The 27,836-nt window shown below is 38.2% G+C and overlaps 1 protein-coding gene and 1 pseudogene across 2 annotated transcripts; one reads left to right on the forward strand and one right to left on the reverse strand.

Annotated features, from left to right (window-relative positions):
- Positions 1-27,730, forward strand: ARPC1A (actin related protein 2/3 complex subunit 1A). Of its 2 annotated transcripts, XM_077140622.1 has the most exons (10): positions 1-137; positions 4,647-4,739; positions 6,730-6,834; positions 11,904-12,126; positions 15,571-15,678; positions 20,626-20,838; positions 22,671-22,746; positions 22,971-23,164; positions 25,445-25,535; positions 27,364-27,730. In XM_077140622.1, the coding sequence occupies exons 2-10, from the start codon at positions 4,676-4,678 to the stop codon at positions 27,400-27,402; spliced, it is 1,113 nt and encodes a 370-aa protein (XP_076996737.1). In that variant the 5' UTR covers positions 1-137; positions 4,647-4,675; the 3' UTR covers positions 27,403-27,730. The 2 variants fall into 2 exon arrangements, with proteins under 2 accessions (XP_076996737.1, XP_076996736.1); XM_077140621.1 differs by lacking the exon at positions 20,626-20,838 and having other exon boundaries at positions 37-137.
- On the reverse strand, positions 13,490-14,391 carry LOC143667777 (trafficking protein particle complex subunit 13 pseudogene; annotated as a pseudogene).
- Positions 27,731-27,836: the final 106 nt, after the last annotated feature.

Here is a 27,836-nt window from a genome sequence, read left to right on the forward strand (position 1 = left end):
GTGGCCGTTTCCGGGATCTGTCAGCCGCTCCCTCCCGGCCTCGGTCTCCGCCCGCGCGCGCCGGAGCCTGTTCGCGTCGACTGACCAGAGTCCGCGAATTTTCCGCTCCGCGGCCGTCCAGACTACCCCGACCTCAGGTAAAGGGCAGGGGGGCGAGCTTCTGGCGCTGTTGGCCACCTCTGCTCGGTCTGTCCACGGGGATTTAGCCCAGGGGGCGGCGAGGCGGGGACTTGGGCCGCTGGGCCCGGAGGCTGAGGGGCGGGTTGGGTCCCCGTTCCCGGGCCTGCTGAGGGGGCCACGGGGGTTCCCCACTTTTCCGTGGGGTCCTCACAAGAACAGATCGCTTCTCTCAAGAATTTCGAGCGCCAAGCCTCTTCCAGTGAAAGAATTAACAGCTCTTTAACCTGCGCGCCCAGGGCCCTGTTCACACCTCGATTGTGAGCATATATCACAGTCTGTATAAAACTGATAATAAGTGGGATGATCTTCCCCTAATCGAGTGCCATGTCTTTCTCCAAAGTCTAGAATAGGTTCTTACACACAGTGGAGCCCATGGAATGAATGTTTGACTCCTCTCTAGGGCAGACCTCATTCTTCAGTTTTGGGGGAATCCCCGAACTCGAGAAAAATCTTCCCTTTGAGTTCCTTAAAATTCCCCGTCTCCCTCAAATCACAAGTGCACCCGCCTCTGAGATCTTTTATAAGATAACATCTTTCACGTTTCTACCCTATAGTCGATCTCCAATCCTGGCATCGTCGCTGTTTAGGGGGTGACCCTGGGAAGAGGGCTTCTTTGCGTCTCTGTTAGTTCATCTGCAATAGGACAGTCATTACGGTAACCTACAGTCATTACGATAACCGTTTCTTAGGGTTTTTCTGAGGAGCTTATGAGTTTATTTGCATGAATTGCCAAAATAGTTTGCCGCCCAGGGTAGGTGCTCAGTAAATGTAGTAGTATTGCTGCTTCTTTGTGTTGTGTACATGTCCATCTTCCCTTCCTCTCTTGCCTGTCCTCTCTCCCCAGACATAAGAACCAGAAAGGTGTCAGTTTTAATTATGTTTCTGGCCCCATCCCTCTACATATTGCATTGCTGGGGACCTGTAAAGCACTTAATCAATCGTAGCTTAGAATTTTTTATTACAAAGCCATCCGTTCTCACACTGTGGCTTTGGAACGTGACGGACATGCTTAACTTACTTCTACCTCTACTTATTGCCTGAATTACCTAAGTTATCTTCCTTCTGCCCTCCTTTATTAATTTTATCCACCTTTTAGTTTCAGATGAGCCCTAAGTCTTCCCGGTTATCTTAAAAAAAAAAAAAAAAAAAAGGAGAGGATATCAGTCAAGAGGGTATTTTTGACCTTTTAGGAAGTGGGTGTAATTGTTCTGTGGCCTCCTACCACAAAGTTTTTTGAGACCCTCTGAGATTAATCATCTACTAGTCACAATTGAAGGAAGGGATCATCTTGAAAATTTTAAACTCCTGCTTTGGAGGGAGAGTGTCAGTATTTTCATCTTGGTCTAGCTATTTAATCCTATGCTGAAATAAGTTCTGTATCAAGAAGTTTCAGGTGGTCTGCTGGGGAGGCCAATGTCTGGAATTGGAGCCATAAAGGCTGGGAGGGTGTGGTAACCTGGTTGCAGTACCTGGTATTGCTGGATTGGGCAATTAAAGCAGGATGAATCAGTCTTGAAATCTGACCCCAAACAGGTCAACCGAAATTCCCAGTTGTATGAATACATTGAAGCTGCAGAGGAGCAAGGTCAAGAATTTAAAGCATACATAAACTTTTCCAATTCAGCTAACTGGCACATTCTTCTAAGGATGGTTCACAAGCTCTTAGGGTCAAAATGAAAAAAGAGCTAATTTACTGAGCATGTAATTTGGGCTAAGCTCAAAATAGTTGCTTTCGCATGTTATTTCTTTTACTCCTCCTACCAACAGCCTTGTTGTCAGCGATATCTCCATTTTACAGATTAAAACAATTAGATTTAGAGCTATTGAGTAAATTGCCCAGGGTCTCACATCTATTAGGTGTCAAAGCTAGGATTCTAACCCAGCTCCCCTTGGCTTCAGAGCTCATGGGTAACTGTACAATCAGAATGCCTCTGTACTCAAAGTGATGAGTAAAGAAAGGGGATGGGGGAGAATCCTGGAATCATGCTGTGCTGTATATTGTTTTTAATTCTCTCAGTGCTGGACAATGCAAGATAGTCAGTAAAAAACTTGTTATATTTAATGGCACTACTTTTTTGTCTACCCTTTTTTCTCCTCTCTAACCCCATTAAGACATAGGTTTTCAGATTTCACTTAAATATTAATCGCAGTTTAGAAGTTATAATTATCATTTTACTACAGATGGCTTCGTTTTCTTGGTACAAAATTCAGGCTGTTATTAAAAATGCATTTCTCTGCATTCACTGAATTTGGTGGCATACAAGCTGTTTTTACTAAGTTATAAATTTGACAAATATGAATATTGTCTGGCTGACAGACTTAAAATAGCCACATGATTGTAAAAGAAGGGCAGGTCTGAGTATATGTCCAAATATAGAACTTGAATGATATAACAAAATTAGAAATGCAATTTTAGAAGTAACTATGCCATTTAGAAGTAATGTTTGCCTTTTTGGAAGCCTTTGCTACATTGCTTATTAAGCTGAGTTGAAAAATGGAAAAGCTCTTCTTTTTTAACTGCATGAAACATGTTTTTATTGCATGTAGCTATTCATATTAAATTATTAATTCACAGACCAATTTGGTTTCACTTAACAAATGAGCCTATAAAATGTGGCTTTTGAACTAAATTGGTTTTAATTAAGGAGATATTTGTGACACAACATGTAATCTTGAATATCTATGAGTAAAACCTGTTGTGGTAAGCATCTGATATCAGAGATAAAGAATCATGCAGTGAGTAACTGGAAGTTCATTTTTTAAAACAATAAAAGTGGTCTCGTTTGAAATTCATTTGTTTATTTTAACTTTCTGTTAGGTCTTTTTCTTTATGAGTTACAATTTGCTTTCTAGAACAAAAAAAAAGAAAAAAAATTTAATGACCTAAACATAGAGTATATAGAATGTGAAATACTGGCATCTCTCTGCTAGTTCAAGATATCAGACGGCCTATTTCAGGCTACACTTACCTCTTATCTTTGGGTTCTTTTGCAATTGTCAGAGGAAGTTCGGCTTTCCACCTGGATTGAATTCTGCGTTGTCAACTGAGCTTTCATTGTTCCTGGCACAATTTTCTGGTGACCCTTCCATTCATTTCCTGTTTGCATCAGAATTCCTATCTCCAGTTTCGTTCTCCACCCTAGGTTAACAGGACTTGTCCTTGAGTGTATCCAAACTTCAGATTGTAGTGAGAGTGGCTCTCAGAAATGATGTTAGTGTGGGAGTGGGGGGGTCTTTTTTCTAAAACCTGAAAATCTTTCCCCTATTTCAGGTAATTGTTGCTTCTTTTCATTTAGTTACAATAAAAAATTTAAAAATCAGTATAACAGACACCTGTATACTCTGTGCCTAGATTCATCTATTGTAAACATTTTGCCAAATTTGTTCTCTGTATTTGTACTTTTTGTTCTGAACTATTGAAAAAAGCTACAGAAGATATTGTAAGTTACCCCTAAATACTTCATCATCTTTATCTCCTAAAAACTAGGATAATTCTTCTATTTAACTGCACTACCATTATTATACTTAAGGAAATTAAAAGAATTACATATTGTCATGTAATGTTTAGTTCAAATTCAAATTTTTCCTATTGTGTAAAAAATGTTGTTTATGGTTATTTTGTAAAATATAGATTATAATCAAGTTCATGCATCGAATTTGGCTTCCATGGCCCTCTTAATCTAGAACAGTTTACCCTTTTTCCCCCTTATATTGCTTTTTTAAAAATAATTCAGGCCAATTGTTTTTTACAGTGGCCCACATCCTAGCTTCATCTGTTTATTTCCTCTTTGTATTGTTCAGTTCATTCTTCACCCCTTTATTTCCTGTAAACTGCAGATTAGCTGAGGGTCTTGATTAGATTCAGAGTAATATGTTTGATATGAATACTTCATAGGTAAGTTGACAGTATACCCAGGTTTCTCACAGTTGTCATGCCTTACATCTGTTGTCCCAGCATAATTATTAAATAATGTCCCTTTTTGCTCTCAAAAATAATCTAGCCTGGATGATGAATTAGATGGCCACTATTTTTAAGTGATGTGTACATCATGTTTTCTCCCATTAGGGGCCCATCGTGCTAGATTGTTCTACTATTTCTGTTACAAAATTTGATCACTTTGTTGAGGTGGTGACTGCCAGATTTCTTCCATTGTATAGGCATGTTTTCACCTTTGTGCTTAGTATGAATCTGTGGATGATACTTTGAGACTGTGTGAATATACAGTACCCCAGTAATCTTTAACCAATGGCTTTAGAGTCCAACCATAACCCTTGCTGGAATAGAGTATACATTGATGGTTACAGTGCTAGTTCTATTTAAATGATTAAGTTTTGACATTGAGATTGATTCTTTTTTTAATGGGAGAATAGTGTTTTATTTATCCATAAACATTTCAAGACCCTCAAACTTATAAAAATTAGTTAACCTGTCATTTTTAAGGATTTTTTTCTTTTGCTCATTTCAGCTTTCTACCCTTTGAAAACACTGAGAATAATGTCTCTGCATCAGTTTTTACTAGAGCCAATCACTTGTCATGCATGGAACAGGGATCGTACCCGTAAGTGCTCACAATTTTGTCTCTCTCTACTTTTTGGCACCTTTGATAAATTTCAGAGTTCACTTTTAGGAATAACATATTTCATTGACACAGCCAAAAGAACATAAATTGATACTGATACAGAAGGGAACTAAGTCAGTCCTTCAGTTTACATGTAAATAAACTGACGGCTAGAGTAATGGAAGCACTTTCCAGTTATTACCCACTAAGTTATTGTCAGAGCCAGTGCCAGCACTCAAATCTTCTGGCTCCTTGTCTAATTCTTTTTCTATAGTACTGCTTGGAAGACTGTTTATTTTAGCAACATCTTTTATTGCTCAAAGAGCCAGTGTCTTGAATGTTGTAACACACTACTCTTCCATGTTTAATCAGAATACTAGCATCCAGAAATAAGCTGTTGCAGAGATCTTTGGTTTATTCCTGAGGTGCTCGGAGGAGTATTAACTGACATTTACTATAAGATTGAGTTTTTAATTTTTAGTTCAGCAAACCAGAAAGAAATGAAGTCTTTTAGGAATGGGCACAGTACAGCAGGTAAAGTGGCAAATGCTATGATAAGGAGAGAGAAGGCAAACAAACAAACACAAATTTTAAATGAGGGACAGAAATGTGTTATGCCTATGAGTTATTTTTTAAAAGATTAAATATTCACCATATATTTTTTTATATATAACGGCTAATTGAGGGCACATACTGTAAAATTCACCCTATTAAAGTGTGCAATTCAGTGGTTTTTAGTGTACGTGCAAAATTATGTAACCATCGCTATTATCTAATTTCAGAATATTTTTATCATCACAGAAAGAAACTCACTTCAATTTTTTGTTGGATGAAGTGAAGATATAACTGTCTATATTGGACATTTGAAAATATGTAACATGACAGGGCTTATGAATTTAGAGCTTGTGTTTTGTGATCCTCTCACATTGCTTAGTTTCCTATATATTCTGTCTCCACTTTCCCATTTAAAAATTGATTTTTGGGGTATTTCCAGTTATTTTTAGTAGAAGTACAAGTTATCATTTTCCTCACTTAAACTACTTGATAAAAGTATTAAATCAATTTTTTATTATACCACATTATAATTTGAAATTTATAATATTTTTCAGATTTAAATTTGGATTTGGCTTTTGAAATTTCAGTATGCATCTTAAGTTCAAAGAACTATATGGTTTCTTAAAAGCACTTGAAATCTTAAGATTTTTGAGGTAGATATTTATCAAGTTCTACAGTTTCATCTGTCAAATAGATGTAGCATTCCTAAGAAGGGAAAAGATTGACCTGAATTTGAATCATAGATCCTAATTTTCATTTTAAGAAATCAGTGTTTTTTTTTTTTAAAAAAAGGAAAAGGATTAATTAATGAACTAGAAAGGACAAAAAAAGACAATATGAGTTAAAAAAAAAAAAATTCCTGCCAAATATGTATGAATTCTGAGTATTTTTTATTGGTTCAAGAGTCTTCTGTCTTGAAAACAGAATTTTATGTGATCTATATTGACTTTCGTGTAAAAGAGAACCTCAGTATATTTATCAGCGAATCAAGTTTTCCTGATAAACTAATGGTTCCTAACCTGGCTCCGTGGGGAGACTGTAACTAATTTGAGCATTTCAGCAAGTATAGTAGAAATTAAATACTTATCTCGAATAATGTTGCACAGGCAAACTAAAATGTTAAATAGTTTACTGAGGGCTAAAATTATATTAAGTATAAATATAATAACATAGTTTATTTCTTGCTAACAGTTTTATATGTATCTGGAAAAGTGAATTTTTAAATTGAGTTTGCCTATAAAACATTTTTAAATTAGGTCCAAGTAGAGGTAAAAATAATAAAGGAAATTCTTCAGGGGGTGAATATTGAGAACCACTTTGTTGAAACATCTCTCCTGTTCCTTCTTTCAATCTGTTTTTGAAATGGTAACATATGCCCTTTTTGATAACAATTTCAAGTTTATGTGATAACCATTATGCTGATTTCTTCCTTCAGAAATTGCCCTTAGTCCCAATAACCATGAAGTCCACATCTATAAGAAAAACGGGAGCCAGTGGGTGAAAGCTCATGAACTCAAAGAGCACAATGGACATATCACAGGTAAAGGGAAACAGCTGAGAACTTAGTACCATACTTCCAAATTAAGTACTCTTCTGTTTAATAAAGAACCTAATAAAAAAAGGCTACTGTAGTCTTTTAAGTAATGCACTATTTCTGAGTTTTCTTTGAAAACTTTAAGAAAATATAATAATAATCTCAGTTTTAAGCGCTTCTTTTAGCCCAGCTGGTATATAGCACTCTACTTTGTGATGGAAAAAACTGTACCTTATCCTAGAGGACTGAAGAATAGATTAGAAGGGTGCATGGGTGATTCAGTGGTACAGTGCTCACCTTCCAGATGGGAGACCCAGGTTCGATTCCTGGACCATGCACCAAAAAAAGAATAGATTAGAAGATGAGACATGAAAGTGAAAACTAGACAGCTGTAATTAACCACTCTTAATTTTTTTTTCCTGTACCACAAAACTCAAGGAAAAAGATTATTTCAGATAATGACTAAGTTTCCTCTCATCACCAGTCCTATTCTTCTCCCTTCCTCCTCAGAAGGCAGTCTGTAATTTGGTATGGCATAAGCCCAGTCCATTTCTAATACTTTTAAGACATGTTCATAAGCAATCTTTAGTACCATTGACTAGTATATGTAAGTGTTACATAAAAAGTATCCTATTGTCCATCTGTGGCTTGCTTTTGCACTGAGTCTTATTTCTGAGATCTATGTGTGTTGGAGTATCTGGAATAAAGTTTATTCCTTTTAACTACTGTTAGCATTCCAGAACTCACTTATTTGCTCTTTCCTCCACTAAAAAACATTTAGGTTGTTTGCAATTTTTCCTTACTACATTAGAGTGCTGAATGAGGCATTCTTGTACAGGTCTCTTTGTACGTATGTGTCACTGTCCACATCTGTAGACTTGCTAGACTATAAGGGTATGTACCTCCTTAACTTCGCTAGGCATTGCCAGTTTGCTGTCATTCCCCTGTGGCCTGTTTGGGAGTGCCCATTTTCCCATATCCCTTAACTGCTTGATATGATCAGGCTGTTTAATTTTTGCCTGTCAGATGAGTGAAAGGTGATATCTTTGTAAGTTACCTTGTCCTGAACATATTATTAGCCATGTGGATTCTGTCTCTTGTGACTTTCCTATATATAACTCTTTTGAGCATTTTTTTTGAATTGAGTGTTTTTTCTTTTCTTGCTGGTTTTTTGAAGACTAGATCCTAAAGCATATATAAAGCAATCAGGCAGATTTCTGAATGTGCCATCACTTTTGTCTTTGACAGAAACTGTTAATGAATACGTAGAGAAGTGGTAAGCAGAGCAGTACTGGGCTTTATTAAGCAACTATCAAATAAAGGAGTAGGAGAAGTAAGAGGTAAAAACGGAGAACTTTTTATAACAATTTTCAGAAGTTAGTGAACCAAATCCTAGGACCAAATTTCAAAAGAATTTTTGCTCTCTTAAGTCTTGTCTGTCTATTTTTTTAAAACCCATCATCACATATTGAGCTATTCAGAAAGAACTCTTGTTCTTTGAACCTTACAACTAGTTTCTTTTTTATCCTCTTTTCTGGCAGAGTTGACCAGCTACTTGCTTTGAACAATTTGGCCAAGCTCGTCAAAACTATTCAGCTATTTTCCTTAACTTTTCAAACACAGATTTCTCACTGCAGTCATGGGTTTCCCCATTTCCCACAGTAACATTTGCATTTAAGTGAGCAGCAAAGGCACATTATTATATTCATTTTGTTATTACTCTGGATCCTGGAATTCTGCCTCTAATCTCCTAAAATACTCATTGACTTAAAGTTATCTTCTTCCCCCAAATCAGATAAACTCTTATATACTTTGACTATCTGCACTCTTTACAGAAGTCAGTCTTTACAAAGCTGTCTTTGTATTCCCCAGAAAAAATTTGTCACCAGCCCTTCTTGCTTTTACCAGCGATTTGTATGTAAATGCTTATGAGCATGGGGAGCCAAGTATGTGGCTGAGCCAGCACCAAGGACATGATTTCTATTTTTGTTGCTATTGCTTTCCCACAACCTTATTTCTATTTGGCCTATTTTCTTTAAGTCCTTTTTTTTTTTTTTTACATGAGCAGGCTCCAGGAATCGAACCCAGGTCTCCAGCATGGCAGGCGAGAATTCTGCCATTGAGCCACGATTGCATCACCCTCTTTAAGTTCTTTTGCCAGTGGCCTAAGAATAAGAACATGTATTTAATTTAAATTGGAATCTTAGCATTAGTAAATACTTCTAAATGAGAAGAGGCCAAGTTGAAAGACGAAGAGGCTAAATTGAAAACAAAAAAATGGGGAATATTTAGTTGTCTTTTTTCTTCCTTATTTACATTCTTTTTTGGGGTCCTTTGTAGTTGTACCTGTTTTCTGTTCAAATGCTCAAATGATACTTTTTTAGACATGGAAAAGCTGTTGTTGAAAGAATTATACTTGTGGCAGGAGATCACGGTTCAAGCTTATTTTCTCAGAAAGATAGTAACTACAGAAAAATAATTGTCTTGTGAAGCTTTCTAGACGAAAAGACTATTTATTATTACTACTGAGAAAGAGTTATGGCAAACATCAAAAGGATATCAGAGTTCCGTTTTTTTGTTTTTGTTTTCCCTGTGAGTTTATTCTTTGTGTTAAGTACTTTGTTGCTCCTCCCCCGCTTTTTAAAAAATACATTTATTGAGCGATATCCACACGCTTACAGTCCAACTATATTGTACAATCAGTGGCTCACAATATCACATAGTTATGTATTTTTCACCACAATCATTTTTAGGACAATTTCATCACTCCAGAAAAAGAAATAAAAAGAAGGAAAAAGAATTCGTATATCCCATACTCCTTACCCCTACCTCTCATTGTCCCACAGTATTTTAATCTATCCAATTTTTACCCTTTATCTCCCGCTATTATTTATTTATTTATTATCCTTTTTTTAAAACTCATCTGTCCATACCTGGATAAAAGGAACATGAGACACAAGGTTTTCACAATCACACAGTCATATTGTAAAAGCTATATTTTTATAGTCTTCTTCAAGAATCAAGACTCCTGGAACACAGTTCAACAGCTTCAGGTACTTCTCTCTAGTTACTCTAATACACCAAAAACTTTTTTGTGTATTTTTTTTTGGTGTATTGTTAGAGAGGGTATTGGTTTTCTATTGCTATGTAACAAATAACACAAACTTACCAGCTTAAACCAAGACACATTTATTTATGTCTTGGTTTATTTCTCTGGCTCAGCACCACTTCACTGGCTCCCCTGAATATGGTCTCACAAGATGTGCTCAAGATATCAGCCAGGGATGGGTTCTCATATAGGCTCGATTAAGAAAGTATCTGTTCTGTGTAATTGTGAAAACCTTGTGTCTGGTGCTTCTTTTATCTACGGTATGGACAGATGAGTGAAAAATATGGATAAAAAAAGCAAATAATAGGGCGAACAAATGTTAAAATAAATTGAGTAGATTGAAATAGTATGATCAGTGAAAGGAAGTGGTAAGGGGTATAGAAAAAAATAGGGTTAACAGGTTAAAATGTATTAGGTAGATAGAAATACTAGTGGTCAATGAGAGGGAGGGGTGAGGGGTATGGTATGTATGAGTTTTTTCTTTTTATTTCTTTTTATAGAGTGATGCAAATGTTCTAAGAAATGATCATGGTGATGAATATACAACTGTGTGATGATATTGTGAGCCATTGATTGTACTCCAAGTATGGAATGTTCATATGTTAATGTTTGTGTTTGTATGTTATTTTATCAGTAAAGACATTTAAAAAAGAAAAAAAAGAAAGGATCTGCTTCCAGGCACTTTCAGCTTATTGACAGAATTCATTTCCTTGACACTGAAAGATGTATAGCAGCTTGTTTCTTCTAAACCAGCAATAAAGAGAGAAAGAGAGAGAGGGTCAATCTCTAACAGGACTGGTACCATATTCCTAATTATTCCTAATTGAATAAGATGGAATCACTTATATCTCATCACCTTTCCAGCATTCCATTGGTTAGAAGGCAGTTACAGGCCCTGCCTACCCACCCACACTCGAGAAAGGAGTCACACAAGGGCGTAAACACCAGGAGACTGGATCATGGGGCTACCCCTGGGCTGTCCACGATTACTTCAAAGACTTAACTTCCTCTTGTCAAGAGGCATGTAGTTAAGTTAGAAAAATAAGATATTGATAAAAATAGCATTTTGCATTTCACTTCTAAGGATTTATCATGTGGAAATAATTTTAACAGTAAAAAGGTATATAACTGAGGGTGCAAGGGTAGTTCAGTGATAGAATTCCACCTGCCACACAGGTGATCCAGGTTCGATTCCCGGTCCATGTACTTCCCAAAAAACAAACAAGCAAAACAAGCAAACCCAAGTGGTGCTCCAAGATGGATACTCATGTGGAAAAAACAAATGAAATGTGACCCCACCATATAGCGTACAAAAAAAAAAAGGTGTATGACTATTAATTCCCCTTTTATCTGTTTTAACAAATGATTGAAAACTAACAAAATGTTCAACCATTTAGGGGATGATTTGGGAAATTTATAAGATCAGTGTTCTGAAATAATGTATAACCATTACTAATTTGTAAAAAGCAGGGAAAAATACCTGCCATGATAGTAATACCATTTAGGGAAGAGGAGGGATATGTGTGGACATAAAGAAAGGGAGCAGGGCTTTATTGATTTTTCTGTATGTCCCTCTGTGATGTTTATCTCATAGCAATGTAAGGATATTGCTTTTGTGTTAAAATCTTACAAAGAAAGAAGAAAGATGTAAGGATTTTCAAATCAGATAGTGAACTGTGGCTGAATGGAAAGAATGTTCCTGGTTAGTTTTATAGCCTCTACAGTAATGAAACTCTATTATAAAACAGTGCTCTTCTACCTACTTTCATAAAGAATCCTGAGTCAGAGGAACTTTAGAGAGAAACATCCATGGCATTGATCAGGACCATAGACAGGTGGGGAGGAGGATGGGCTGGTTTGGAAAGTAACCATCCCACATCTGGTCCCACCAGGCCAGTGCCCACCTGCCTGTGCCACAGAGAGTTTTGACTGGGTCAAAGTAAATGATACCACACCTTACTTGCAGGTATTGACTGGGCCCCCAAGAGCGACCGTATCGTCACTTGTGGGGCAGATCGCAATGCCTATGTCTGGAGTCAGAAAGACGGTATCTGGAAGCCAACCCTGGTGATCCTGAGAATTAATCGTGCAGCCACTTTTGTGAAGTGGTCCCCACTTGAAAACAAATTTGCTGTGGGAAGTGGAGCGCGACTCATTTCTGTTTGTTACTTCGAGTCTGAAAATGACTGGTGAGCAACATCTGAATATTTTTTATTTCTCTCTATAAAATTATTTGTACTACTATGCTCTTGGTGATGGCCTGGGGGAAGGCTTACCTAAAACTTCAGTCTTTCCTTATTTGGAGATCTTTTTTCCTCTGAAATTCTCCATTCTCTGATTGAACAAACATTTTTTCTTCCCATGTGTATATTGAGTCAAGCTTTGTGTCTTTCCTATATTACTATACAGCTTTGTTTCCATATTTTGATCTATACTTGGTTCTTTAATATAGCACTATGTTCTCTCTACCCTGTACTGCCTAAATTGCTGTTTTATGTTATAAACTATAAACTTGGAAGACTGTCAGTGCCCTAAGAAAGAATTTTTTCTCACTAAATCTATCCATTTATATCTAGGATTCTTACAGATAACAATGTTCTCCTTTCTTTAAAATGTATTTCCTAACTAAATCTGTGTTTTGGTATAATATTTCACATGTTTAAACAACCATTGAAATAAAAATTCCTCAGAATCTTGGAAGTATAATCAAGTAGCTATACATTTTGTTTTTATAAATCACAGATGAACCAGTCAAACCACAGAGATAGATTTTTATGTCCAAATAATGTATTTTTTGCATGGGCAGGCACCGGGAATCGAACCCGGGTCTCCGGCATGACAGGCAAGAATTTTGCCAAATAATATATTTTAACTATTCCTTCCTGCTTCCATAAGAAAACAACTGTGTTCTACCTGGCATGCATGCAGAAAGGATGGCAAATATCCATCAATAGGAAGTTGTCATTTAGTACGAAATTGACAGTGTTTGTATTTCCACTAAAAATAGCAGAATGTACCTTATTCTTTACAGTAGTCTCGATATTTGCATTCTGCTGAAACAGTGGAAGGAGGAGATTATCATGTTACATTTTTGTAATTTAGTAAAATCTTCCAAATTTTCATTATTTGGGAAGAAAGTCTGAATTTGCAGCAAGATTGAATTATGAATTTAAGACGTATTTTTCTTTCAAGCATGTGCAAAAATAAGGCTGACAAAATTTTGTGTGCTAGAAATTCATTTGGAAAGCTCACTGTAATGAGTAGATGAGAAATGAATTTCAATAATAGTTTGTTCCTACAGGACTAAACTTTTTCTTAGTTAGTAATCCCTGCAGTCTTATTCATTTATATGGGAAACTTTTCTTCCTAGGTAAGTTTCAACCCTTGTTCTTATTTGCATCTCTATTCATTGAAAAATAGTCTCAAATATAGGTAAATTGGGTTTCACTGGATTGTATTTTTTTTCTTTTTGAAACAAATATTTAATATTTTAAAGAACTCAGTTTTATAGGAAATATAAGTAATGCATACTTATATTTGCTATTAAACTGATCATTTTACAAACTGGCAAAAATACAGAAAGCTGTTCTGAGAAACTAAATGAAAAACATAACATTGAGATTTTTCTTCGCCTTTCTACTTTAATGGCTGAAGATACCACACAGACTTTTGCAATGTCATTGTATTCATATTGTGTGCAATGTCATTGTATTCATATGTTCTCTTTGTGTCTGTCAGTCTTAAACCAGAAACACTTTGCAGTCCCTGTACTAAAGACTGTAGAGTAAGGACAAGGCAGAGAGAGGAACTTGGATATAGTTTTCTAAGCTGTCTTCCTGAAATGCCACACCAGTAGATGGAATTGGTATTGCTCATTTCCAAAACAAGATCCATAGTCCTTCCCTGGAGTTTGTTATTTTACAGGTAATATGAAAAGTTCTTCTAGATTTATGGTATCTGGGATTGCCTCCAAAGACAACCTAACATCTCCATAACCTGGAGCCATTCTTTGAAGTTGGCTGGTCTGTAACCTTCCCTTTTCACCTAGATTTGTTTTCTAATTTTCCAATTCCGGTTACTCCCTTAATGATGCCTGCTTTTTCTGCAAATTCCTTCTTGGGCTTTAGGCAGTGTAAGTACTGGCATGTATCCATTGGCTGCATATAGGCTCTTGATCCAAATTTATATTGGGTCAAATTTAAATTTATATTGTATATGGAGAATGTATGTTCTCCAGCTTGGTTGACAAAATTTAGTTCTGCTGCATTGTACATTATAAATGGCTCCAGTGTAACCTTCCCCATAAACATGGGTGAAGCTGTAATATTCTGAATCTGGATTTCGAGAAATACTTCATCAGTCACAGAACTGGGATCACTCTCTGCATTGTAAAATTTGATTTTTACATCCAATGGTTTGAGAACCTGAAATTTGAAGAATTTTCTAATGTACATTTTTTCTCCACTCTGGGTTGTATAACACACTGCACAACCAAGTTTCTCTGAAGACTGGTTACTGGAGAGCTTGGGCTTCTCCGTTAGATAGCAAGGCACAGGACGATGTCTGCTGGTCCTTCTCTCCCAGGTTTTGTTGCTTCAGCTTCTGCTTCTACATCTGTGCCCTTTTCTCTAAACTTTTCTGGGTGTATCTCTCTTTTAGAGCCTCTTAATTTCATCTCTTAGCATCTATATGTATTTTATTTTATTTCAAAGGATTCCAGTACAAGGATTAAGGCCCACCTTTGAGATAGTTCACATCTCAATTCTGGATTGTAATTTGGACATTTTGTAAATTCAGGGAAGTTTCCAAGCTGTAGAGCAGTAGTTCATTGATATGATGTGAGTACTTTAAAACTTCCTCTTAGGAATCTATAGTTTAATCATTCAACTGTTTATTATTTTGCTTAGCACACTTTCCTTAATTTAAAATAACTTTTATAAAACAATTCAGAGTATAACCTGTTTTTCAGAATGAAATTTTTTAGAAAGGTTTCTAAGATGAAGATTCTTCAGAAAAGTAGTAAATCTTCAAAGAAAGGTGTTTTTAAACAGAAATTAAGTCATGTTAATGACCCATCTTAATCTTTATGAGTGGAGCTAGAGAATTAGAGACTAATTCCAAACAAAAGTTCCTGCTAAATTATTATTGTGGATTGGGGGGGTGCGAATTTGTGGCTTCATGGAAACTCATAAAGGAGATTAAGGTATTTTACAAACAAAATAACCCAAAAAGAAATAACAAATCACTGAATATTTATAATTAAAATACAAGTAATTTCTAACCTCCAATTTTATCTCAGAGGTTAAAGTTGCATGTAATCTGACACTCCATGAGTTAATCACTCCTCAGTTAATCCATAAGGAAATTTATTAATGTGTTTTCCCTGGAAGCTGGAAAAGTTCAGATCCAGCTGATCTAATGAGAATGTCAAAGCCTAAAAGGACAGCAAAAGGGCCTGTTTGTGGTTCTTCTTCCTTTCTGTCCTTCAGAAATGCCTCTTCTCCCTGGCAGGAGACCTGGTGGCCAATGGAAGAATTATGCTTAGGTATTTTCCCCTGACACACATCTGTAGGTCATTTGGAGACTGTCGCTTTATGTGCAAGTAAACTAAACTTGTTTTTCTTCTCTTGTAGGTGGGTAAGCAAGCACATTAAAAAGCCTATTCGTTCCACAGTCCTCAGCTTGGATTGGCATCCCAATAATGTTTTGCTGGCAGCAGGATCTTGTGACTTCAAATGCAGGTGGGAACAAATGAGAATTGGTAGATAGACTTGAGCTGCTCATTGTTCATCTTTGATTCATCAAATATTTATAAAGTTCCTTTTCTTTGCAAGGTACTGAGAAGGACTCAAAAATGAAAGGGAATTTGATCTAGAAAATATGATAAAATAAGTGTAAATCATTACATAGAAAGAAGAAACCTTTGAAATGCAGTAGGACGACTTCAAGGTGCCGGGGCAGGAAAGTTTTTCTTAGACAGTTCAATGGTTTAGATTGGAGGATTAGAGTGTCTGTCTGTCTCTCTCTCTCTCTTTATTTCTCTCTGTCTTTCTCTATCTCTGTCTCTTTACCACAGTATTTTTTCTTATTTGATATCCCAGGTAGTAGACTCTGCAAAATCCAGAGTGGAACTAAGATTAACAAACATAATTGAACCTTGTATTGCTGAGCTATCATAATGCTGTTCCTTTTTAGTTAAAGCTTTTGTATTAGTCGTTGCATGGAGTTAGAAGAAACACAGCCACTTTGCTAAGAACTTTAAGGATCATACCATATAAATGCTTTAAAAAAAATTTTTTTTAAATAATCCCAAACCTATGGGACAGTTGCAAAAATATCACGAACTCCAACATACCCCCACCCCACCCCCCAGTCACCGAGATCCATGAGCCTCAATATCCTGCCACCTTTGCCACATCATTCTATCCATCCATCTGTTAACTATCTGTCCATCTTCTGAACATTTGAAAGCAAGTAGCAGACTTTGTGCTCCCAGAACATACAACACCTCCATGTACATGTCCTATGAACAAGGACCCTTACCTCTATAATTATCTGATGCAGCTATCAAGCCCCAAAGCCCCAGCAATTTAACATTGATATAAAGCTTACATTTTATACTACAACCCTTTCTTATTTCCTAATTACTCCTTATTAGGACATCATCTCTTAATAGTGCCTCTTCTCCATTCATAAATCCGATCCAGTGTCATGTATTGCATTTAATTGTCACGATCTCTATAGTTTCTCTTTTTTATTTGTAGAAACATATATAATACAAATCCTTCTATCCCAGTCTCTCCCGAACACACCATTCAGTGGGCTCAACCACACACACACCATTACAGTACCTTCACCACCATCCACCACCAGAAACGCTCCTCTTCCCCCAATAGAAACCCTACACCCATCCTACTCGAGCTCTTCATTGTTTCTGCCCCCTACCCCAGTACCCTGCAGTCTACTTTCTGTCTCGTGTCTGCATTCTCTGATATTTCTTTGTGGTTCTCGTGGCACTTAAATTGAACATCCTGAACCTACCGCAATCTCATTTGCTTTGATACCAACTTAACTTCAGTGGCGTATATACTATACTCCTATACCCCTCCATCTTCCACACCTTTATGTAGTTTTTGTCACAAATTATGTAATTTATACATAATGAGTCCAAAACCAGTGATTTAACATTACATTTTGTGCATTTGTCTTTTAGATCTGGTAGGAAGTAAAAAATGGAATTACAGACCAAAAAATAAAATAGTGCTGGTAGTTATATTTATCCATGGCCTAATCTTTACTAGAGATCTTTATTTCTCATATGGCTTTAGTCAGCTGTCTAATGACCTTTCCTTTCAATGTGCAGAACTCCTTTTAGCATTTCTTGTAGGGCCAGTCTAGTGTGACCAACTACCTCAGCTTTTATCTGGGAATGTGTTCATTCCTCCCTCACTTCTGCAAGACAGTTTTGCTGGATATAGAATTTTTGGTTGGCAATTTTTTGCCTTCAGCTCTTCTCACTGCCTTCCTGCCTCCATGATTTCCAATGAGAAATCAGCACTTAATCTTATTATGGCTACCTTGTAGGTGACATGTTGCTTCTCTCTGGCAGCTTTCAGAATTCTCTGTCTTTAGTATTCAGTGTGGTATGGGTCTATTTGGGTTTATCCCTTTTGGAGTTCATTGCAAATCTTGGATGTGTGTATTCATGTCTTTTGTTAAATTTGGGAAATTTTCAACCATTATTGCTTTGAATATTCTCTCTACTCCTCTCTTCTCTTTTTGGAACTCTGACAGTGCCTATATTGGTACCCCTGATGGTGTCCCACAGGTTCCTCAGGTTCTGTTCACTTTTCTTTATTTTTCTTTCTACTCTTCAGACTGGATGATTTCAGTTGTCTTAACTTCAAGTTCTCTTATTCTTTCTTCTGCCAGGTCCAATCTGCTGTTGAATCCCTCCAAGGAATTTTAAATGTCTGTTGCTGTAATCTTGAGCTCTGATTCATTTTTATCATTTCTGCCATCTCTTTATGCTCATCTCCTGATCTCCTTTAGTTCTTTGTCCATGTTTTCCTTTAGCTCTTTGACTATATTTAGGACCATTTTTTAAAATTTTTATTAATAAAACCAAGCAACATACAATATGAACATTCTTTTTTTCATCACATAATTGTATATTCATCATCATGATAATTTCTTAGAACATTTGCATCAATTCAGAAAAAGAAATAAAAAGAAAACAGAAAAAAATATTCATACATACCATACCCCTTACCCCTCCCTTTCATTTATCACTAGCATTTCAATCTACTAAATTTATTTTAACATTTGTTCCCCCTATTATTTATTTATTTTTAATCCATATGTTTTACTCATCTGTAGATAAGAGGACCATTTTTTGTAAGTCTTGTCTGAAATGTCCCAGGTGTGACCCTTCTTATTGATGGTTTCTAATGCTTTAATCTTCTCCTTTGCCTGGGCCATCACTTCCTTTTTCTTTATATGTTTTGTAACCTTTTGTTGATATTTTGAGGTACTGTCACTGGAACTTAGACTCTCATGGAGGCATCTATTCATTAAGTTTGTTCCGGCTAGTGTTATAACAGAGCTTTTTTTGAATACCAGTAACTAACAAAGTAGAAGAAGAAGGGAAAAAAAAAAGAACACCTTTCCCAGTCTTTGCAGAGTGACCTTTGCAAGTATTCTCTTTCAGAATTTATCCATACAGTGAGTTGAGAGAATAGCTCCAGGCCAAAGTGTTTCAGGGCCTCCTCAGTCCTTTTCGTGAATATGTTTTGTCTTTGGCCCAGGGAATTTCCCCATTTACACAATGTGAATGTCCCCTCTTCCCTAGGAAACAGTTTCTTCAAGGTCCTGGGCACTGCGGCTGTAGGTCCTTCAACCAGCAATCCCTTGCCCCAGGCAAGGGACTTGAAAGCTTTCCCAAAATATTTCTCTCACTTCTTGCTGCGCTTCAGGGTGGGGGTGTGTTTGTAAGGGGGATACTGATGCTTCTCACTCCACCATCCTGATCAGGGAAGAGACCCATCTTACTGCTTTTTAAAATTATTCTTTTTAAGATAACTCAATTTTCCTTAGCCAAGAGAAGAAGAAATGTTTCTTATTGACCGTATAGTGGGTTTGGAGATGGTATACCCTTTTCTTCAGTAGGCTCTGGGGAGAATCTTCAGTAAACCTGACTAATAATTTATATCCAGGAATACCAAAGGTTAAAAAATAAAATATGTATGAGGGAGTTTGGGTGCAGGACTGGGCTGTAGTATTTAAAGGTACTTCTTAGAAACAGATTGTTTTTTCTACTTAAAACCAGATTTACCACTGGGGGATGATGGTATTAAGTTAACATTTATGTAGAGAAATTGTATTGTTACAGTAGTGATAGAGACATTCTCTGGAGTTTTGCTGTTTGAGTGTGTCATACAGGGTTGTGCTAACTCCCTTGGAGGTGGACTAGATGGTGCTAACGATGTCACTTGGACATCTACAGATCTGTTTTGAAAACAGATACAGTTCTTTGGTTGATACTAATTTCAACAAATAAACTGACTCATAGTCCTTTGGGTATGGGTTTGTTCCATTTGCATTCTCAAATTGGCAGCTGAGAACCACCAGTTCTTGTTCTCATTTGACTAAAGGAACAGCTGTTGTGAAGCTAATTTAAAACACAGACTCTGATTTCACATTGTCTGACTTACAGATAACTCACTGTGGCCTTCACATCATGTGAAGAGCCCTGCCTCTTCCAGTGCTCCTGCTGCTATTGCTGTTTTGGTGGGAAAATATCCTGGGTCTTTTAGGGAGTCCTTAGGTGTAGAAGTTCCTGAAATAGGGAAGTTGTGTAAAGTAGAATTAGCTTTGGAGGGCAAAAGGGACTAAAGAATAGATTCCCAGCTGTTCTACTCTGCCCCTTTCCCTTCCCAGCTCTGAGTCGAGACATCCTGATTCGCAGCTCCATGGAACAAAAGAGAGTGAGTAGAAAGAGACAAACGACACTAGGCTATAAAGGCCCCATCTCCATATCGGCTCTGCACCACAGAGACTAGATTGTGGGTCTGCGAGTTGGGCAAACCCAGCCCTACAGTGTGGAAACAACTAAGGAAAACCTGCCCACTCTTTTTCACTATTGTCTCCCTGGCCTTTTTCTTTGGATGCCTCATTCTTTCTTGAATGCCATTGGTTTATTGCAGGGTAGCAGATAGTTTCCTCTTTCCTACCATGTGATTGCACTGGCTTCCTGGAGTGCTGTGTTAAGAGATAGTGAGGTAGACAGGAAAGAATGCTGTGATCATTTAGCAACATCTGATGTGGGCAAAGAGGGGATGTGACAAGCAAGGCCTCCCTCCCACCAGATTGTTTGTTGCATGAGGGAAGAGCTTTTGTGTTCATTACCCCCAGAGCTTTGTGCCTATAGCAGCACCTGGCATATAGTAGAAGCTCCATGAATATTTGTTAATTGAATGTGGATTTGCCAAGTGTGGCCTCCAGGCAGCCCTTAGAACCATTTTGTATCTTGAGAGTTTTGAGTCTGAGCTTGTCTACCATGTTTTGTTTTTTATGAGTAAGACTCTTTCCTGCGCTCTGGGATGTCTTACAGAAGCTACCTGTGGACTGTTTCTGTATACGGTTGTTTCATTTACTTTTTTCTTCTCTCTCTGTGCCCTGAACTATAGAGTGTTCTCTGCCTACATTAAAGAAGTGGATGAAAAGCCAGCCAGTACGCCATGGGGCAGCAAGATGCCTTTTGGCCAGCTGATGTCAGAGTTTGGTGGCAGTGGCACTGGTGGCTGGGTCCACGGCGTCAGCTTCTCTGCCAGTGGGAGCCGCCTCGCCTGGGTCAGCCATGACAGCACTGTGTCTGTTGCTGATGCCTCAAAAAGTGTGCAGTGAGTTTTTGCCTTTTGCTTGGAGGGGGGAGAAATAGGGCATCTCTCCAAGAGGATAAGGCATGCTGCTCTTCCCTGGGTATAACTATGGGACATGAATAGCAAAATTTCAACCCGAACGGCATGGGCAGCCTTTAAAGTCACAGAAGTACATTTAAATTGTCAGTTTGGGGAGTACCAATAGTAATTCTTTAAAGAACTCTCCTGGTTTGCTACTGTTAAGGGGCCCTTCCAAGGAGCTAATTTAGTCTGTTGGTCTGAATTTCCTACGGTATGTAAATGTTACCCACCTGCCTTCACTTAAGAGATGTTTCTTACTCATTGTAGTCAGAGAACAATGACTCCATTCATTTGGGACTTCCACTTTGGTGAAGCTTGAATCGCCTTGTTGCTAGCTCCCCTGATGGGGCTGCAATGCCTTAAACTGCAATCACTCACTTCTGAGTGGAGTGCCAGTGCAGCCCAAAAGGAAGGGCCTAAGGGATCTTATTAGATATCAGAATTAATATTTGCTTGTGTGTATGTTGGAGGAAGAGAGAAGATTGGCATCTTCTTTTTTTCCCTCTTAATCAAGTTTCCATTATATGATGTAGTCTTCCAGATTTTGATGCATATATAGGTACATATATCTTTTTATTTTTAACCCAAATGGAATTATGCTATACATTTTCTATAGTAATTTGTCTTTTTTCAGTATTATTTTTTATATATTTTGATGCCATAGTTATTTGATTTTTATTCAGTTTATTGTAACACATGGTAAGCTCCTAAAATATGGTTACTACAAGTCCATGTCTTCTGTTTTATTGATGTATGCTTTGGCCTTTTCAGTACTGCCAGTTAGATTACATCCTTCACCTTCTTCCTTCTCAAACATAAATATTTCATGTACTAAAAGTCAGGTATACCACAATAAGGGCTGAAGATGAGGAATAAATCCTTTAATCCAGTACTATCTTTATATGGGGTTTCTAGAGACAAGAGTTTTCTTATTTTGCATGAGTTTTCATATTTTGCATGAAGGTAGGTGGTCCAGATTCATCAACCAACATGGTTGCCTGACATTATCTATGTAACGTTTTTGCCAGGTACTGGACCAAATAACTACTAACTAAATATATGTAGGTAGGTATGTATATACACACACAGCCTACTGAGTATAAGCTCCTGGCTGACTAAGACTGTATCCTGTTCATCTTGGTTGCCCTAGCTCCTGACATGATACATGGCAGAGAAAAGAGAACAGGCTCTCAGTGAACATTTGTGTGGCTCCAACCCTCCGGGAGCTCCTGGCGAGGGGAGGCGGTTGAGGGGAGGCGCACAGAGTCAGGCAAACACTTGTGAGGGACAGTGACAGTAAGAACTCTAGGAGGTAAGAGAGAGGGAAAGCCATCTTATGACATGGTGGTTCAGAAAGCTTTATGGAGGTGATCCAGTTAGAGCTGAGTTTGAAAGACTGGGGTAACTTTAGATAAACAGGGGGAGCAGAGACCCCACTGTGGGTCAAGGGGCATGTGAGCAAAGGCAGAGACAGGAAAGAACCTGTTGGGGACCCAGTTGTCGACAAGCTTGTCATGACTGGGAAGGACCTCAGGCAAGGGTAGAGCACAGGCTAGAGAGAAAGCAAAGGCCTCAATTTCTGAGGGTTCCCTCAGGGCCCATCTTAGACTTGAGATTCCTAGAAGTATAGGTCATGGGGCTCCTTTTAAACATAAGTGTTCATTTATAGTGTAGAAGCCCCTATGAGAATGGGCCTTTTGTCATCTTCTACATCTGTAAAGAAGCTGTGTGGTCTGTTTCAACTCTGGTTTAACAAGTGTTCTTGTGTTTAGGGTTTCAACTCTGAAAACGGAGTTCCTGCCACTCCTAAGTGTATCGTTTATCTCTGAGAATAGCGTTGTAGCTGCTGTAAGTATTTCTCTTCATTTTTCCTTGTAGTACACTATCTACATACAGTTCCCCAGAACAGGAACAATGTGTGCTTTGTGACATTGGCACAAAATAAAAGAGCCTTTTGGAAGAAACAAAACTAGCTTTTAAGAGTAAAAGATGGCTATAGTGTTGAGCATTGTGCTGAAGAGTCAGGAGGTGGGTGGAGAGCACTCCAGGGGCTGACTGATGTCTTGTTTCAGGGCCATGACTGCTGCCCAATGCTCTTTAACTACGATGACCGCGGTTGCTTGACCTTCGTCTCCAAATTAGACCTTCCAAAACAGAGCATCCAGCGTAACATGTCGGCCATGGAACGCTTCCGCAACATGGACAAGAGGGCCACAACTGAGGACCGCAATACAGCCTTGGAGACTCTTCACCAGAATAGCATCACGTAGGTGCCACCTGCCCAGGGCCATTGGTCATCTGGAGAGAAGTGGTTAGGTGACCATGATATTCTTCTCCCCCTTTTTGTTCCCTGGCTGGGTCCCTATGAAAGAGCAGTATACAGTATTATATGCAGGGCCAGATAACACGCAGTGTAAACCACCACGTAGGCATTCTGTTCTGCAAGGTGTGCGCGTCCTCTTGTGGGATGGAGTGGTTTCTTAGTGGAGCCTCTTCCTGGGGTTTACTTTCTAAAAACTATTGAGAACCAATGGGTTTCTTCCTGAATGTCTTGCTTGTTCCTTGACAGAAAGTATAGTTATGCTGTGTTTGAAAAGACGTTTTTAGTTATTTCAGCTTTGGATTTCAAGTGATATATACAAGTCAGAAGATCACTTAGAGAAACAAAATTCCTTATGATCATTATGGCAAAGCTAAGGATTCTCTTGGCTGATTTTTGAGCAGGCAAACGTGATTAAGTAATTGTCCAGAAAGGTTTTTTTGTTCTTTTTTTTAATTAGAGAAATGCAATATATTCTTGATATTTTAAGTTACTATGTTGGGTACCACAGGCTTTTCTCTTTTTGACTAGGTCTTTTGTGTTGAGAGATTTTTATTGTGGTAATGGAGGTAGGGGGGATAATGAAAACCACTAAGCTTTCTCTTTGTAAGAATTATATTGAAAGCAGATTGTGCATTTCTTCATGTTCTGTGGAAAGGGCAGCTGGACTTAAAATAGACTGAAAATGTACGTGCTCTATCAAAGTAAGAACTTTAAGGCAGTGCAGAATTTATGTTTTTTCATACTCTTCAAGTTTCTCAGTCTTGAGTGACTTTGAGAGTTATGGCTTGTGAATTTTTCTTAAGCTTCTATGCATACTATGTGTCAAGAAGGGAAACAACACTTATTGTCTCTCTGAGACTTTTAGATTAAAAATTTTAAAATAAAAGACAAACCCTTGCAGATTGGAATGTTGACTTTTCTTACAGAAATTAATTCTTCTTTGCTCTAGAACTGACTCAACAAGCTTGTTCTGTAAGGAGCCAGATAGCAAATATTTTAGGCTCTGAGAAAGCATGCCTAACCTCTGCCACAACTATTCGACTCAGCTGTGGACAGTATGTAAGTGAATAAGCATGGCTGTGTTCAGTAAATCTTTATGGACACTGAAATTTCACTTGCTTTTCACATCTCATGAAATAGTGTCCTTCTTTTGAGCCCCACTCCTGACCATTTAAAATGTAAAGAACATTTATAGACAGGACCTACCCTCAAAGAAGAAAAGGCTCAAAGGACATTATTGGGACATATAAAAAAATTGGAATATAGACTGTAAGCTTTCTATTTGTTAAATTTCTTGAACTTGATAACTGTATTTGAGTTGGTAACATAAGTGAATATCCTTATTCTTAGATAGTAGTAAGTGTTCAAGGTGCATGATGTATATAACCTACATTCAAGTATTCAGAAAATTGAAAGATAGAGTGATATGGCAAGAGTGGCAGAATGTCAAAATTTATGGATCTGGGTATCTGGGGGATGAAGGTATTTGGAGTTCTTTGTATGAGTTTTGCATCGTTTTTGTAACTGTTTTGTATTTTTGAAAGTATTTTAAAATAAAGTAAAAAAAAATCCTCTGTAAGCTTGCAGGCTGTACAGAATCAGGCAGTGCAGACTGTAGTTTGTCACTCTCTTCCCTGGGGAAATAAGCTCTAGACATTTCAGAGGAGAAAGAAAAATACTGTCTGAGTTGTGGAATTTTCTTGAAAGTTTTTCAAATAACCATGCTAAGAGAAGTTGTTTCATTTACCTGTTGCTCTCCTTTGCTTGGTTGAACTCTTGTAACATGTTTGTCTGACAGCTGCTAAAGTTTATTAGTTTCAAACACGAGGAGGGCTCTCATTTGTGTGCCCTGGCTGTTTTGGAGGGTAATCCGGGAGCTTTTGTTTAGAGCCTGTTGGATTTTGGTGATGTCACCAGGCCTATAGGTCATTGCTGTGGCCCCACCTGTCCCTACCCCTGGCAGTTTGCGTGCTGTGCGGCCTAACCATCCTGGTTCTCCAAATCATTCTACTTAATGCAGGTTCCTCACCATTCCCTTGTTTAGGCTTTCCTTTTCTGGACATCTGGAAATACTTTCTGAGTCAGATTGCTGTAGCCTAATATTGATGGAAAACTTAATATCCAGGAGACAATAGATCATTATTTTCCTTAAACTGCCAGTCAGGAAGATCAGAGCTTACTTCCAGCATGTGCCTTACAGTCTCTTGTTTTTGTGTTCTTTAGTCAAGTGTCTATATATGAGGTGGACAAGCAAGACTGTCGCAAATTTTGCACTACTGGCATCGATGGAGCCATGACAATTTGGGATTTCAAGGTATTTTCTACCTTTCAGAACAAATCTTGTTTATATTAAAACACTTCCTGTGAGAAGATTGTGTCTCATTCCTTGAAACAAAATGTCATATCTGGTATACATCAGAAATATAGGCTGTTAGACTGTAGTTCTCTCTAAAACCTTGAAGTTATTAACAGGAAGAAGCCATATTTTCCCAGTGAGATAGGATATTTACTTCTAGATATTCGTTTATCCACTGAGGAAAAATTGAATGCTTTTCTTTTTTTTTTAAGCAGGCCCTATGATCAGTTGTGTTTAACTGTGTGGATATATTTTTACGGTTTGTACAAATTAATTTAATTAACATTAAGTCCTGGCAAAGTACCAGGCACTGAGGATAGTGAGGAAAGGAGTCTGAATTCTTACTTTGAGGACTTGTAGAAGAGGTAGGTGGTTACTGAGTGGGGTGTTAGGTACAGCCCCAGAAAAGAAAGCAGTGCCTTCACTCTGACATCGAGGAATCTGAGGGGATGCACAGACTGCCAGTGCAGCAGGGAAGAGGTTGCATCTCATGATGCAGTGGGGTTTGCTGGGTTACAGGCAGGGGTGGGGGGTCATGGAGAAAGCAGTGGTGAGCATTCTGAGCTGCAAGAGCAGAACACGCAGGGCCAGCCATAAAGTAAAACAGTGTGCACTGCATTCGGTGGTGAGGGTCCTATGGGACTAGAAAAAAAGATCTGTGGTATGGCCAGAAGGACACTGATCTATCTGCAGACAATAAGGAGCTATTGCAGCACTCAAGTAGGAAAGCGCCAGGTGTTGAGTGCCTGGGTTGAGCATTCTTAGGGTCTAGGTAGTAGCCTTTGAGTCCAGTAAACAAGTGATGAGAATGTGAGCTCCACCAGTGGCAGAGGGTATGGCCAGGAAGTTCTGGATTGGAAAGGATTTAGGCCAGATGGAATAGTGAGAGTGAGGGGCAAATCCAGAACTCTTATGCTCTCCAGCCTGGGGATTAGGCAGGTGGCAGGGCCTTTCAATGAGGTAGACTCAGGAAGAAGGAATAGAGTTAAAAGAGAAGATGACTCCTACATGTAGCTCTATTAATTTAATTTCTCCTGGATGAAAACCTTCAAAACAGGTAAATATTTACACAATTTTGCCACTACCTGTGCATTTATTTCTATGATGTTTGATTCCCCCCACCCCACCCCCGTCCCTGGGTCAAATACATAGTCTTATGCCTTATAAAGTCTCTTTCTTCCTTTTTAAAAATTTTTAAATTTTTATTTTATTTATTTATTCCCTTCTTTTTAGTGGTACATGCATTTTTACTGTTACATGTCCCAGGCATCTCAGCATCTCTGTAATTATCACCACCTGGGTAGTTAGAGCTGCATGTGATAGAAGAAATCTTTCTCACAAATCCCCGGCTCAGCCCTTTTTATTACTTTGATCCCTAAGGCCAGCCAAGTCCCTGAGGACTTACACTTATTTTCGCACTTATAGAAGCTAGGAAGTTCCAGTGTATTTTTCTCACTAATCAGTACACCTCTGCCCTTGCTGTGTGGCATACACCAGGCTGGCTGCGCTGTGGTCTGCAGACACAAGAGAGCTGGCCATTAGGCGTTCAGAGTGAGGCAAGGCAGGTGTAAGCACTAATCAGACGGGCCCTGTGAGCTGGGGTAGTGGGGACAAGGGAGCACACAGGCCCAAAGGGCCACCAGGGAAAGCCTAGTCCAGGAGGGTCTCTGCAGGCCTGAGAGTGGGTGCCAGGGGGGCACTGCAGCCCAAGGAAGAGTGGTTGGTAGGACAGTGCTGTGGGGAAAGTGCCTCAATAATTATCCGTGTTCTTTCTGCCTTCTTGAAGACTTTAGAGTCTTCTATCCAGGGCCTTCGAATAATGTGAAGCTGAGTGAACCTCCAGGATCTAGCATGACAGACTGCGACTGACAATAGCTCTGCCGTTTGCATGATGGGGAGGAAAGCCAGCCGCCGAGAAACACTGAGAACATAGTGTTCAAATATCATTTGTGTGTTTGTTTGAATATAATTGATGAACGTGTTGGTTTTTTAAAAGAAGCAGTAGCTTTTTTTTTTTTGCTGTTTTCATTCCATTCTTGACCAAAGCTTCTCTTTAATCAATTTATTATGGAAAATTGTTACACTAACTTAAAGAAAGGGGTGGGGAGGTATGTAAATTGTCTGCTAGAAATTAAAATAAAATAATAAATGTATTTTTGGTTTGTTTCCTTATACTATTTCCATTCTTTTATAGAAAAAAATATGGGTAAATGATCTGTAAACTTAATTATTGGGGAAGTAAACTACAGTTGATCCTCA

This window comes from Tamandua tetradactyla, chromosome 23, assembly GCF_023851605.1.
Source record: "Tamandua tetradactyla isolate mTamTet1 chromosome 23, mTamTet1.pri, whole genome shotgun sequence".
NCBI classification, from domain to species: Eukaryota; Metazoa; Chordata; class Mammalia; order Pilosa; family Myrmecophagidae; genus Tamandua; species Tamandua tetradactyla.

Coding starts and splice junctions, on each gene's coding strand:
- ARPC1A (XM_077140622.1), top strand. CDS start 4,676: ATGTCTCTGCATCAGTTTTTACTAGAGCCAATCACTTGTCATGCATGG. Junction 15,679..20,625: donor TCTTGTGACTTCAAATGCAG/GTGGGAACAAAT, acceptor CCTGAACTATAG/AGTGTTCTCTGCCTACATTA. Junction 22,747..22,970: donor AGAATAGCGTTGTAGCTGCT/GTAAGTATTTCT, acceptor GTCTTGTTTCAG/GGCCATGACTGCTGCCCAAT.